The sequence below is a fragment of the Papilio xuthus genome, unplaced genomic scaffold (assembly GCF_000836235.2).
Source record: "Papilio xuthus unplaced genomic scaffold, Pxut_1.1 DF826115.1, whole genome shotgun sequence".
Taxonomy (NCBI): domain Eukaryota; kingdom Metazoa; phylum Arthropoda; class Insecta; order Lepidoptera; family Papilionidae; genus Papilio; species Papilio xuthus.
In genome coordinates, this window is record NW_013532534.1 from 2,730,552 (window position 1) to 2,746,957 (window position 16,406).

Here is a 16,406-nt window from a genome sequence, read left to right on the forward strand (position 1 = left end):
TAGGATCCCGTCGATACACTTATCAGCAACTTAATATCTATCAAGAAAAGCCTACAGTGGCGTATCTGTCTGTCTATCGTTTAAGGTAAACTAACACTATATATGTATTTATTACCGAATTAAGTGAGTTTCTTTAGTACTTGCGTTCGCCATTCTGACCAAGATTAGGAGCTAAATGAATAAGGCCGCAAAGGTCTTTAGGATACCAATGAATATATGTTGGACGATGATAAGGAAAATAAGAAGCCGTATTATTAATTTTATATTAATAACGAATCTGATACTCGAAAAAATGATGATCCAAAAATTCTAATTCATTGGTACAAGCCAACCGAAACAATATCCACATTCTTCACATTTCGTCATAAAATTATGTTCGGTTCAGTTCAGTTACTATAATTAGAGATTATCAAAACAATTAATATTTACATTTAATTTAATATAAAATAAAATATAAAAAAAAACGAATAATTCACTAAAATATGTTATTAGAAGGAGTCCCTTTAGGCAAGGTCCCGAAGATACTGGCAGCGTTCCCCGTATTCATTTAATTATATTAACAATGTAATTTCCCCAGCAGTAGTTTAATGAATACTTTTTCCTAGAAAGGTAGCAAGGCAATAAGGGAATTAAATTGAACACCAACATGAACTTTAAATTAAAATTTAATGCAATTATGTTAAGTAATTTATGAAGAAATTCATCCAAAACCATATCTATGCGTCTGCGTAGGATTAAAAAAAACTAAGAAGCCTATGCAGTATTTCAGACTATTCGTCCTTTGCTAAAAAAATTTCAACTAGTTTCATTCAGCCGTTATAAAATAGCAAATATTCGCATTCATAATATTGATGAGAGTAAATATCATTTTTTCCTATAACTAATTAACTAAACTATTTAATTAAGCATACAATTTCAAAAATAAATAATTTATAATTACGTGATAACATTGATAAATTCTTTATTCAGAAGCAGACTATAAATGAGAGCGGTTTGTGTTGGCTGCACAGGATGTCCCTGTTAAAGTATCAGAATACTCGTCCGGTTGATAAAATTATGTAGAATGAGACGCTTCCCTTGTAGACGCGACGTCCACTAATCGCTCACAACGAAGTTTAAAATCTAGAATAAAGTAGATTTACTAGCCAAAAAGTATATTCCTTTCATTTCTATACAATCTTTTTTCACGATACTTCTCTTAAATAGTTGTTAGATCTTTAAATCCTCTACCAAGATCTCTTACATAATAAGACTTGTAGTTTTCGAATAGTATAAGCAAGAAGCACAAATCGCTGCGTAGAACAAAATTTTAGGTGTAGCGGGGACGTAACGAGATGCGGGGGGAGGGTACTACGCATCGGGAATTGAAAAAAAGTGTAATACGCCATCCATTAATGCCGATAAGTGAGATTCGTCAGTTGTGCCAGTCAGTACCGGCCATCTGGTACTTTGACAAACAGCGTACTTTACAGTATGTGTATATTTTTGTTTACAGGAAAAATAAATAATTTAAATAAAGGAAGCCGTAGCATGTATTTCCTCCATGATACATACTTATGAATTAAAATACCACACTATATTTGTATCGATAATAGATAGCTTATTAGCACACTTGTAACCGTTGGCTGACGCTGGAATTTTGCACGTTCTTTTTATTTGTTAAAAAACTTAGCACTGAAAATAATTGAAAAATGTATTCACGAAGAACGGTCACGTTTCAAAAACAAATCGATAAATGATTTTGTGATTGCAAATTGAATACGGAACAAAAACAGATGCATTCTTAATCGCTAACCAATTTGTTGTCGATAGTGCGGAGTTATTTTTTTTTTTTTTTTTTTTTATATCAAAGGTGGCAAACGAGCAATCGGCCATCCGAAATCGCTGAAATAGCGAAGTGACCGTTGCCCATAGACACACGCAACCGCATATGCGTTGCCTACCTTTAATCGACGGAGGAGAGGATGCACAGAAAGAAAATAATTTCCCTTCCCATGCATCCTCTCATCCGGAAAGTCCGCTTCCACTTCCCATCCTTTCCTTCTAAGAAAAAGGGTGGGATGGGAAAGAGGACTAAATTAGGCCTCCGGGACGCACACTCATCAGACGAAACGCGGAATAGCTTCCACTTCACGCCTGTCTTCTGTGTGGTCGTGGTATTTCACCGGGCGAGCCGGGCCGATTCGTGCGAAGATGTTAAAGCGGGCTCTACCACTGTTAAACTGTTTTTTGAACTTATACTATGGTCATTAGTTGTTTTTGAACTTTAAGGTCAGCGCTCATTTGTTACCGTTTAATTTATTGTGGGTGTTTACCGTCGATCAATAGGCTCAAAGAGAAACACCCTTTATTATTCTTTAACTTTACCATCTAAAATGAATTTGCGTTCCATAACAAGCAAATCTGTATTCCCTTTTACCACAGAATATATAAGCCCTTATTTATTTTATTATTTTCTATATGATACCAACATGTATTATATTTGTTATCTGACCCGGATTTTTTACCGAACAGTATGAAATAACTATAGTATATTATTTTCCGAACGAAGTTTATCTGAGTTCACAGAAACCCCACTGGGACTGATAGCAGCATCCGTCGACCGATACCAGATAGGACAAAACAAAAGCTTTTGTCCAACCTGCTTTACTACCCACTGTTTTATCATTTGTCTCGTGGAATTGCGGATCTGTTAACTAAATTTTCGAATATGCAGAGATTCGAATAACCTCGCGATAATCACATTTAGCACCGAAAATTAAACATCTCTAATTTTAATTATTTTTTGTACCAAATACAGTTTCACTCTAAGTCCAAATTAACTGGAAACTGACTAACTGGTCCAGCCTTAACTAAGATTCTACTAATAATAAAATCATGATTGTATCAATTTTAAAACAAACTAAACAAGTTACGATCAAATTTATCTTTTCCAATAAGTAATTACATAAGTAAATAATTAATTAAATAATATTATGGTGGCCAAATTAAGTTGTATAAGCTGCTGGATATATTAACAGAACACTTACTGTCATTAACTCTAATGGAGCAATATCATAACAGCTTCGAGGCAATTCTATTACATGCTATATTAACAATGACGTAACGCCCATACTTTCCTATAAACACGGTAATAAAATAAACAGTAAAACTACATGAAAATGCATTAAGTTGCTACTTTTCATATCAGATGTTGGCAAACAAGCTAGAGGCCACTTATTTCGCTTAGTTAGCGAAACATTCGCTGCCCATTGACATCCGAATGTCAGACGTTGCAGAGGGGACGCACAGAAAGACTACTAAGTTCGTTATTCTAAATTAATGTAATTCAAAAGCATGTACAAAGCATTGTGAAATTTAAAGTAATCTTTGAACATTCTGCATATTGTTGTAGTTAAATTTATTACGTGAACGACTGGAATAGGTATTGTTGAGTAGAAGTTAAATGACGCCGTTGATTCAATAAAAGAATTTATGTTCCATGCTCACATTCATAGTCGTAAGCCTCGTTTCTAAGCAATGGAATTTTAAACTCAGATATAAAGCGAATGGCCGTAAATATTACTTCGATAAAGGTAGGTATACTAGTTCTATATTATACTGAACGACACTAACTTTTTATATGTTTTTTTTTTTTTTAACAATACCAACAACAACATGTTTCACGGTCAAAGTTTAATGGCGGATTCGAACCCACATGTAATTAGATTATTTTTTATTTTTAATCATCCGTCAGTACGATTTATATACGTAGGTGTGGATAAGAAACATTTGTACTAAGTTAGAATTATGTTTTATAACATTGGTATCGTTCACAACTATAGTTTATGGAGGCGGACGATACAAACGAAAGCGCTGCGCAAAAGGAGCCCAGTAGGTCATTTGGTCAGGCGAAGTTATCAATGACAAGATGATATACTAGCTGGCTTTAATAGACTAAACATAACATATACTTTGGTACCATACCGTCTAGTATCTAAACGATAAATTGAGATCCAGAATCTAGACTTTAGATAGACGAGACTGTAGTAAAAATTTATATAAGTACATAAAGACCTATGATCAGATGTCTCATGATCGTAAGACAAAGGATCTAATTCAAATAAGGAGTCAATTTTACAGTCTTACTAGTACGGGATATTTAATAATAACAAGTAACAGTGGTAGAGCCCGCTTTAACGTCTTCGCACGAATCGGCCCGGTTCGCCCGGTGAAATACCACGACCACACAGAAGGCAGGCGTGAAGTAGAAGCAATTCTGCGTTTCGTCTGATAAGTGTGCATCCCGGTGGCCTTATTTAGTCCTCTTTCCCTTCCCACCCTTTTTATTATAAGGAAAAGATGGGAAGTAGAAGTGAAATTTCCGGATGAGAGGTTGCATGGAAAGGGAAAATATTTTCTTTCTGTGCATCCTCTCCTCCGTCGATTAAAGGTAGGCAACGCATATGCAATTGCGTATGTCTATGGGCAACGGTCACTTCGCTATTTCAGCGATTTCAGGTGCTCGCTCGCTCGTTTGCCACCTTCTGATATTAAAAAAAAATAAGTTTTGATAATTATAATGAGCATTCTATATTTATAAAAACATGTGACATAGTGTTATCATCGACATAAGAAAAATACAGTCAGGCAGTTAATGTTACTTTTTCCTTAATGCTCTTTACACTCTTGCAAATAAGACATCGTAAAACGTGAATATAGAAAAACTTTGTTGTTTAATCAGAGAATAACGGCTTCATACATATTAATTTAGAAATGCCGTTTAAATCTAAGATTTTAAACATTATAACGCAAATTAACTGACGAGAACATACGTTTTTTTATTACATTTGTTAATTACAACAAAAACTACATAATTGATTTGTTAAAAATAGCCAAAAGTAAACGTAATTCGATCGAAACTAAATGCGAGGTCGTTCTGTCATTGTCAATGTCAAAACAAGCGTCGTAAATGTTTAGGAGTTACGAGATGGTTGTAAAACTTTAATCGGTGTTTCACTGTCTCGTATTATCTTTATATTGAAAGTAACATAGATGTATAACATATAAAATAAACCACGTTTTATCTCTGTAGTTTTAGACATTATTAATTAAAATCCTTTGGCACGAATGACGTGCTTTCGTAACAAAATCTAGTGTCAGAATGAATAGTGAGGGGACAAACGTCGGGGGATAAACGTCGACATTTTAGTAAGGCTAGTGTTGCGTCAATACACTGGCACATTTTCCGATTTTCTTCCTAACAGTTGTTAATATATAAATAATTTATTTATAATCCATCATTCATTAGGATAAGAACATGTTAAATACTTATCTGTGTGTTCGAAACAATTTGTACAATACAAACCCAAGATACCAGATAGAACGCTGCGAAGCGGATGTTCCAACAAATATTTATAAAACAGTACACAAGATAGACGAAAATATATTTCTGTCATGTTTAACTTCACTAAATTTCCGCTAAATTAATGGTTTCTCTGCTTGATTTATTCCCGAAAAAATAAAAATTTATATTACACATTCATTCTCTAAAAATCAATCAATGCTCTAAAAATCTATGAAAATATAAAACACATTTATCCTTACAGCAACGAAGTGTTTTGTTTTTTAATACAGCTTCAAGGACAACACTTATTTTAAGGCATTTACCCGGTACGAAAAGACTTAAAGTGCAATACTTTGACCATATATTCTATCCTACTAATAATTAATAATAAATATTTTAATAACTAATTAAAATTGAAAATTAATACTATTAACGTCACACCAGAGCCCAGAGGTAGAATAAATTATATTAGTCGCTGTAATAATAGTCGCTAATAAATGAGTTGCAAATCACTAATTTCCAGCTAATTTTCAAAGTCGACAACTACACAGCTAACTCCTTACGCCCTTCAAAGAATAATGAGGTACGATTTGGCAATCGTAAGAGAAGAAAAATAAATCAATAATAAATGTTGATGATTTACCTTCCACCTATCACAGGTAAACTGTTGGCTCTAAATACCAATAGATCACATTGCAAGTAGGTGCGATAAACTAAAGATGAAGTAAATGACGTCACCACGACTGATTCATCGCTCAGTTGACTTTTCTAAATGATTGCACGATTAATGCATAGCAGATACCGGATCAATTTGTCACGGTTTTACTATAGACCAGCATAACAGTTGTAAAGCCATTCTTTTTTAACTTAAATTACCAAAAGAAATCTATATCACATTCTGCTAAGCGCCTTTTTAGAATTTATAAAATTCAAACCATAAATACGCAGTCTCTAAAATTTAATTTTAAGTCAAGAAAGCACCAGAAATATGTACTCTATAATTGCAAAATGAGTCAAAAACAAATTGTCAGTCTTATTTTCATAAGAAAAACCTAAGACTACAAATAAAACAATAAAATATGTAAGATTATCGAGGATTTTCTTATTGTACAAGTAGGTATGTCTTTGAATTGGCAGCACGGTAAAACTCACGTCATGATCGATTTTTTTTATATTATATTTCAATTGAACCTCATGAGTAATCTGTACGCTGTTCACTCGAAGTCTGTATCGTACAGATGCCAACGCAAGCACATCTGTTTATAATCCTGGTGATGTCACTCAAACTAATAAAGAGCTTAATGTCATGAATACAATTGAATTTAGAAACGTTAAATGTAATCGTAGCTACATACTAAATAGTTAGGAAGTTGAAATCTAAAAATTTATACACAGTTTGGTTTGAGTATAAAAATGATACGACAAATTCATTTCCAAACTGTTTTTTTTTAATTATTTATGAAATGTAAACATAAGTATTGTATATTTATTTTATTTTATTAATAAATATGTTATTCTTATCAATATTATTGAGGTTTTTCGTAATATCTGTAGGAAGAACTGGGCCGCGAATGTGACAATTCTCTCATAAGTTATGTATCTTTCGGGCGTATAATTGGAGTATATAAGTTATAGGTTTAAATAGAATTTGGGTAAATAATGACATTATATGGATACACAATAATATTATTTTGATGGATGGAAGGATGGACATTTCTACGTATTTTGTTATTACTTATCTCTAGCTTAGGTTTACGTAAAACTTGGCTTAGATAACATAGCCTAAAAAACATAGTAAATTTAAATATACATAGGTTACTTAATATATTATAACCTACGCACAGACAATGTCACGGGCTAATACAAAAAAACAAACGAAAAAAAATACAAACAAACAAAAAACGAAGTGATTTTTCTAACTCATTTCATTGAATGTGACGGACACAAAATCAAGTAATCCTCACCATCTGTCAGCGCCGTATCGTTTATCAAATCTATACAATTTCGGGCATTGCAGTGCGTAGTTACGATGACAAAGACGGACGGGCATTACACAATGGTATGTTTTCAATGTTATACGAATCTGTTATTCGGAACCGCTTTGTGTTAGATTTAATTTAGTGTAAACAATACACAGTGTAGCTGAAAGAATTGACAGTTTCTGTGTACAAGAATTAAAGATTTCACCTCTTTTTATGAATTTCCAGTCTAGTGTTTTCTTGAAAACCTCGATTGTGATCGAAACACAAGAGTAGAGGGAATTCGTACTATTATATTCCATTCTATAATTTCATTTAATGCTTTTTATTACTACAATCGATATTTTCTATTAAAGAATACTTCCTTTTCTATTAAAGAATCAAACGTCACGTAAATAGAAGAATGTACAATAGGATTCTCATAAGACTATCCAGATCCTATAGACCGTAGTTTTAGAAGATGGAAGTTTTATTATTGTATTTGTTTTTTAATCTGAATTTTTTTATCCACGTTTTAAATTGATTTTTGTGTAGATACAAAGAATTTATTTCAGTCACTATTATTATTGAGATTAAGTTATTCAATGTTAAACTATTTTTGTTGGAATTATTTATTTAAAAAGTTTCGTTAGGTAAAATGAACAAATTCTTTATTTGAATTTTTTTCTTCATATTTTTCCTTTTCGATTGGTTAACCTTAATACGTCAAATATCGCCGCTCGTATGCCTCCTTCTCTTACAAAAAAAAAAATATACAAATAATATTTTTTGTTACTCAATGTCTACAGGATAGAGTTATTTATGACGCAAGTCTAAAATATATCAAGTTCTCCAAGCGAACACAAACTTTTTGCGATATGTATAGACTCGATGTGAAAGTTACGAAGCAGAATTATTTATGTTATGTCTCTTAGTATACGTTTACACAGAACATTTCTAAATTCAACGTATAAGCATAAAACTGTCGCGCAGCAAAAATAACCGTTCCAAAATTTATATCATCATTAAAACTACAGGCGTTGCGTGACCTCCAACTAAATATGTACGTTGACACCGGCCGGCAACTGGCAATTACTATTTTGTAATCGATAAAATGTCGTATTAAGAATCGTTGCGAAATATAGTGCGACAATCTTATTCGACCCGCTGGGTAAAAGTGAAACTAATATAACATACTATATATTCTCATTCTTGTCTTGTCTACAGTTTGCTGAGCCATAATACCTATATTGTGTTAGAAATAACCACAACATCCCTCAAAAACTATAAGACGCACGTAAAACATATTCAAGACGGGAAATTTAATCAAAAGTGTATAAAAATATAATTGTTTATATTACATTAGTCTATTGATACGTGATCTTTAAATATAGTAAGAAATAAAGATATTACACATTCGAATGTACTTTTGGTACACAATTAGACTAGTTTTGCTTCTGAAACAAACATATACTGTGATGTAAAATGAGTCACAACTGTTCTCGCTAAAGTATTGTTAGTTCATCCGAGACGATCGGTGAGTCATCTACCAAGGCGCCAACTCGGAAGCTGCCGGCAAACGATTGCATTGGACTCGGAAATTTCGTCCACACTGATTCACCTTCATTGACTCGGAATGCCATTCACTTTTACACCAGACGGATCGTAACAGACAAACCTATATGTACCTATAATATTATCATGTCTCTCATATAAACACGCAATAAAATCTGTTATAAGATTTATAAGTAAAACAAACAATCAAATATTTTCTCTTTAGAATATTAGCTTACATTAAACCCGAATAAAAATATGTCAGAATAGGTACAGTCAGCGTCATATAGATCGTCACAGACAAGATATGCAAATATATAGGTACATCAAAAGTAATCAATTATATCGGTACAACAAAAGTCCTCAAAATAATAGATACATTCACCCTGCTCAAAAATATCGGTACATACACAGCGTCAAATATATGAGTACATGCAAGATGCTCATAAATATCGTAGCAGCCACAGCGTCATAAGTAACGAAGCAGTCAAGGTCCGCAAAAATATCGGTACATTTGACAAAATTGAACTCTATCTCTATATACTTGTGATACAATTTGGAATAAACTTCTTCTGTTACATTCATTTGACACTTTGTATTAACATTATAGGTTGTCCGGAAAGTTCGTTCTGATTTTCGATATAAAGCTTACAATAGACTGTAGCTGAAGTGGATTCATTTTCGGATTTCCACCATTATCAAACGTCACGAAAATTTCTATATTGTGAATATTTTCATTTCATTGGTTGAGATAAAAACTAATTTTTAAAATTTTATCCAATAATAAAAGACGTTTTAGGTATAGAGTCGTACCAATATAATTTAAAAACATTTTCAAAAATTTAAGAGAACAGGGTTTCAATTTTCCTTATAAAGCGGCACGAACTTACTGGGCAACCCAATATTTTTCTTCTCCTGTCATAACGCTTAAATATAAAAGTTTGTCACGCCGAATATGACAGATACGTAATAACTAATATCAAATTTTGCCTTGTCACAATATATACAAGTTTGGCGCAGTATTCTAGTATGTTTGCCGTAATATGTAAGTATACCGGTTCGAATCTCAGGCTACTTTTTTATTCATTTTATCAATCGCGGGGTTATTTTTTCATAACCAGTAAAAATTTGGTAATGTAAAATTTTGCTCGACAATTTTTTTTTTATAATTTTCGCTGTCGGGTGGAAAGAAATTTAAATAACGTTAACAACAATTAGGTCAGACCATCGCGGGTGAAGTGAGTGGGCGGAGCGTGGATTGCCTTTGCGGGTTTTAAGAATGGTACGCGCGGAAACTATACGTACAAGTGTTATCTACATATGTGTGCGCGCCCACGCACACTGGAATGTTTATTGCAATCGACCAAAAATTTGATGTAGTTTGGATATTTACATTCAGTTTTTTTTCTTTCTTTCTTAAATATAATCAGTATCAGTAAAAGGTAAAGGTAAAAGTGTTATTTTTACCGGTACAAGTTTAACAAACATGAGTAATAAACAAATTACATGCCAATAGCATCGCTTTATCTCCTTCATTTTTGTTTGAAATAGAAAAGTACTTTAACGGTCAAACTCATTAGTCCAAAGCAATATCAAAAAGTACCTAATAACTACGGCGATAAAGTTGAATTACAAGTGCTTCGATATTAAAATTAAAAAGTTTAAATATAAAAAAAAATAGTGGCTTGGGATTTGAACCGCCGACCTTACGTACCAACGGCGGCGAACGGTAAGGCCACGAGACCAAACTAGCATATATGATGACAAACTTAAATTTGATGTTGGTTTTATCTACCTAATATCTGTCATCCGCGTCGAACACTTTTAGTAAATTTTGAAAAATGGTTTGATGCAAAGTGTCAAATGAATGTAACAGAAATAGTTTATTTCAAATTGTATCACAAGTATATAGAGATAGAGTTCAATTTTGTCAAATGTACCGATATTTTTGCGCACCTTGACTGCTTCGTTACTTATGACGCTGTGGCTGCTACGATATTTATGAGCATCTTGCATGTACTCATATATTTGACGCTGTGTATGTACCGATGTTTTTGAGCAGGGTGAATGTATCTATTATTTTGAGGACTTTTGTTGTACCGATATAATTGATTACTTTTGATGTACCTATATATTTGCATATCTTGTCTGTGACGATCTATATGACGCTGACTGTACACAATGTCAACAACTCACACTGTTTATAAACAATGAAAAATTTTAATGATATAAGATTTTAGCTCATGATCGCAACCAAGCTAGAGTCCCGTGTTATTGTTGTCAAATTAGTACCAATATGTAAATCAGCTCTGAACCGATTCAAAAGTCCAGCGCACATAAACTTAAGCCGTCGATCTGCGGTTCAATAACTAAATATGCAACTCACAGCTCATCGCGATGTACAGTCGGCGTCATATAGATCGTCACAGACAAGATATGCAAATATATAGGTACACCAAAAGTAATCAATTATATCGGTACAACAAAAGTCCTCAAAATAATAGATACATTCACCCTGCGCAAATACATCGGTACATACACAGCGTCAAATATATGAGTACATGCAAGATGCTCATAAATATCGTAGCAGCCACAGCGTCATAAGTAACGAAGCAGTCAAGGTGCGCAAAAATATCGGTACATTTGACAAAATTGAACTCTATCTCCATATGCTTGTGATACAATTTGGAATAAACTACTTCTGTTACATTCATTTGACACTTTGTATTAACATTATAGGTTGTCCGGAAAGTTCGTTCTGATTTTCGATATAAAGCTTACAATAGACTGTAGCTGAAGTGGATTCATTTTCGGATTTCCACCATTATCAAACGTCACAAAAATTTCTATATTGTGAATAATTTCATTTCATTGGTTGAGATAAAAACTAATTTTTAAAATTTTATCCAATAATAAAAGACGTTTTAGGTATAGAGTCGTACCAATATAATTTAAAAACATTTCCAAAAATTTAAGAGAACAGGGTTTCAATTTTCCTTATAAAGCGGCACGAACTTACTGGGCAACCCAATATTTTTCTTCTCCTGTCATAACGCTTAAATATAAAAGTTTGTCACGCCGAATATGACAGATACGTATTAAATAATATGAAATTTTGCCTTGTCACAATATATATAATACTAGATTGGCGCAGTATTCTAGTATGTTTGCCGTAATATGTAAGTTTACCGGTTCGAATCTCAGGCTACTTTTTTTTCATTTTATCAATCACGGGGTTATTTTTTCATAACCAGTAAATATTTGGTAATGTAAAATTTTGCTCGACAATTTTTTTTATAATTTTCGCTGTCGGGTGGAAAGAAATTTAAATAAAGTTAACAACAATTAGGTCAGACCATCGCGGGTGAAGTGAGTGGGCGGAGCGTGGATTGTCTTTGCGGGTTTTAAGAATGGTACGCGCGGAAACTATACGTACAAGTGTTATCTACATATGTGTGCGCGCCCACGCACACTGGAATGTTTATTGCAATCGACCAAAAATTTGATGTAGTTTGGATATTGACATTTAGTTTTTTTTCTTTGTTTCTTAAATATAATCAGTATCAGTAAAAGGTAAAAGTAAAAGTGTTATTTTTATCGGTACAAGTTTAACAAACATGAGTAATAAACAAATTACATGTCAGTAGCATCGCTTTATCTCCTTCATTTTTGTTTGAAATAGAAAAGTACTTTAACGGTCAAACTCATTAGTCCAAGGCAATATCAAAAAGTACCTAATAACTACGGCGATATAGTTAAATTACATGTGCTTCGATATTAAAATTAAAAAGTTTAAATATAAAAAAAAAATAGTGGCTTGGGATTTGAACCGCCGACCTCACGAACCAACGGTGGCGAACGGTAAGGCCACGAGACCAAACTAGCATATATGATGACAAACTTAAATTTGATGTTGGTTTTATCTACCTAATATCTGTCATCCGCGTCGAACACTTTTAGTAAATTTTGAAAAATTGTTTGATGCAAAGTGTCAAATGAATGTAACAGAAGTAGTTTATTCCAAATTGTATCACAAGTATATAGAGATAGAGTTCAATTTTGTCAAATGTACCGATATTTTTGCGCACCTTGACTGCTTCGTTACTTATGACGCTGTGGCTGCTACGATATTTATGAGCATCTTGCATGTACTCATGTATTTGACGCTGTGTATGTACCGATGTATTTGAGCAGGGTGAATGTATCTATTATTTTGAGGACTTTTGTTGTACCGATATAATTGAATACTTTTGGTGTACCTATATATTTGCATATCTTGTCTGTGACGATCTATATGACGCTGACTGTACTATAACTATTTAAGTCGACGAGCTGTCTGGTGACTAGCAGTTCGCAGCTCGAAAGACTAATCATAACTCTATGCGGGTACAAATTAAGCTGAGCTGCGAGTCGCTTCACTATACTGCTTCACACATGTGAGCCGTGATCTGATCTACAGGTCATAAATTTCAGGTGAGTTACCCATGTATACAAATTATTGATAATTAATGATGCACAAAATTGTTTTGGTCACGTGGACTGTTATTTAGACCGGGATATCTGATTAGTGTAATTGTAAATGTCAATGTCGATCACTTGAACTAATCATATGTCGTTAGTGTTGCTAAGTGTTAGAAAATATCACAAGCAAAGGTTTCGTGTGAGTGAAACTTCTGCTAAAGCTAACCCTTTTAACCTACCTCATAAAAAAAATTGCAAATTATACCCGCCATAATCTGATAAGTTATTTCGTAAAAAGCCTGTTTGAATAGTCTTTTATATTTCTTCTCAGTCCGTTCCTTTTACTATGGTACAATTTAAATGTTGCGGCAATTTTTCTAAATTAACTTTCTATTAACTTGACAGGTGTTTCAAGGAATTGTACCGGGCGTTAATCGTCTAATCGCCAATACAAGCTGCTACAGTTTTTAGTGCATGATCCGAGTTTCCATTGCCAAAATACTCGCATAAAATTTTTATTAGAGAGAATAAAGTCAATTTACTGAATATGTCGTATGTGTTTAGTTATTGGTTTCGAAATAACATAATAATGGTAAATAATAAATCCGTTCTACGCATTCAAGCCGATGTGATTTTTTTTTTAATATAAAAATATTAGCAGATTTTTCGAACGTACAATCAACACTTTTCTATGAACGCCATACATTTATTATGAATGAATTATTAATGTATTTTTGGACGGCTTCCAAATTGAAGAGGAATAGAAGTAAAATAAACACTTGCGTATATTAAAGGTAACCGGATGAATTTTCTGTAATATAAACAAATGTGTCTTATTATTTAGTGCGTAGAATATATTTTGTGGAATAGACACAAAATTAAACCAATCGTTGATTATCAATGAATTTTCTTCTTCAAACTAGATACCATATCGTTAATTATTGTTATTATAACGTAAGTCGTACTGGCTTGAACCAATTAATCAGATATCGGATTAAAGATATAGATTCACTAACTATGACGATTGTTATTCTGCAGACAGACAGACGACGTCACGTTATTTTTACCATATAACTTAATTTAGCGATTATGAAGAACTTATCACTCTTTAAAATATGGGTTTTAAAGTTAAGACTTTCAAAACAAATCGTAAAATTTTTGTTACGTTAAAAAAGGAATACCTAAAATGGCGGTAGGTATTTCTTTTGTGATATTAAATTAAAATCTTAATGATGAAATATTATGTTATATAATACAAAATTCTTAGACGGGAACCAAGAGTAATTTTTTTTTACAAAATGCAGTATACAAGTTCCCTACATAGGTGCTAACTATATCTGAGGAAACTCATATTGAAAACTATTAATGGAAGAAGTATTCCAAGAACAACGAGACAGATAAACTGGGTGAATGGTTTCAATTAATAGTAATACATTTTGATTAGTCACTTAAAAATTAATTTACTATTATTGTAGTGCGCGCAGACTGTTAACACAATGCTCTGTACAGCATGAACAAAGCCCTGAACTTTTAACCCAAGCTACGTAGTTGTTACCTACACTTCCAGCAACAAAGTTACTACCAATTTTCTCATAGCAAATCCAAATGCAAGCATTAACAAATTAGTTGAGTACTTCATTGTTTAAAATGTTCAGTTCATTAGCAAACAGAGAAAGATATGAAGATTAAGCTTTTTAGTTACTTCATTGTTATGTTTATCATGGCTTTCTACTAAAATCAGTATAATTTCAAAGCCGCCCCAATGATTTTTCACCGCATTCAACAGGCACAAACACAGGCATTACCCAAACTTAAGTTTTACACCGCAACGTTATTATTTAGCGTTTTTTTTTTGCCTAACAGTCTGTTAATAGTCCGTTACTTCTTTTTAAATTAATACAAAACAAATTGTATATAATTTTTTTTTCTGGAGATTAAAGTTTTCTTGCAATGTTTATACAATTAAATATTTTGGAAATGGCTTTGAAATTTTAACTGATACAAGAACACGGTGCAAAAGTTTTTACTAATCATGTCATTTGAATAGTGTTACTAGATACAAATTTAAAGTTTTAGGAAGATTGTTAATTTTAGTTGACTAAGTAACGTTTGTATTAAAAGAAGTCATTTAAATAATAGTGTAATAGATTAAATCAGCCAAACCTGTTTGAGTTTCTGTAGCAGCAGTGGTGAACGCAGTTGCGGTCGCGCATATTACAACGAATCCGCTCACCACTGATAATAGTCGCCGACTCCAGCTGCTAATCATGTTGGTTACAACTATGTGCTCTATTTACATAACATAAATAGATGTTTTCAAACACAATATGACGCTATAAAGCTTCTATTCCATAACAAAGAACTTCAAAATCGCATTCTATTTTAAAACTTTTCTATCCGATTTCACGATCTTCAATAGCAGACATTCCACAAACTCGGCTGTTGTTGTAAACAATTTAAATCTTTTGAACACTGACTCATTTCGCATAAAACCATATGCGATACAATGCGTTAATTTTTAAACAAATAAAGCGAAAAACTTTTAAATAATAATTTAAATCACATACTTCAATTCACTCTTGTTAATAGTCCGATTGACAACGTATAGGGTACTTTATGAATTAGCACGAAAGTTAATGTGTATTTGCGCGAGACGTGATACACTAAAGTGGTGACGCGAGTGTTCCGCGGCGCGCACTTCGTCGGAATGTCGAATCAGCGGCGCGACCAGCACGGCGCGTCTGCACGGCCTCGGTAGCACGCCACTAGACCAAGATAACACCATATACGCACCATGCATAAGAAAGAGCTGGACGATATAGAACAATGGCGCGTACTCAGCCAAAATTTTGATAATTTACTATAAATATTCAAGCAGCTTGTTACACGAATGGGTAATAAAAAACGAATCAAAATAATGACCTTAAACCATAACAAGAGCTAGTCGTAAAATTAACGTGACGTCAGCAATCAAAGACGCGGTAAAAAACTCTTTGTACAAGAAAATTTCGTATCGTTATTAATAATTAAATATTAAGTAAATTTAATAAAATCCCTGATTTAAATGGTATGTTAATAAAATAATGACCTAAACATACCAAAATTAT

General features: G+C 32.9%; 1 protein-coding gene across 1 annotated transcript in view; it reads right to left on the reverse strand.

The window, feature by feature from the left end:
- Positions 1-16,020, reverse strand: part of Pvr (PDGF- and VEGF-receptor related) — a 31,750-nt gene extending 15,730 nt beyond the window's left edge. Inside the window, exon 1 of the mRNA XM_013319458.1 lies at positions 15,463-16,020. Coding sequence (XP_013174912.1) covers positions 15,463-15,568 — 106 coding nt within the window. The 5' untranslated portion in view covers positions 15,569-16,020. The remainder of the gene's footprint in view (positions 1-15,462) is intronic.
- Positions 16,021-16,406: the final 386 nt, after the last annotated feature.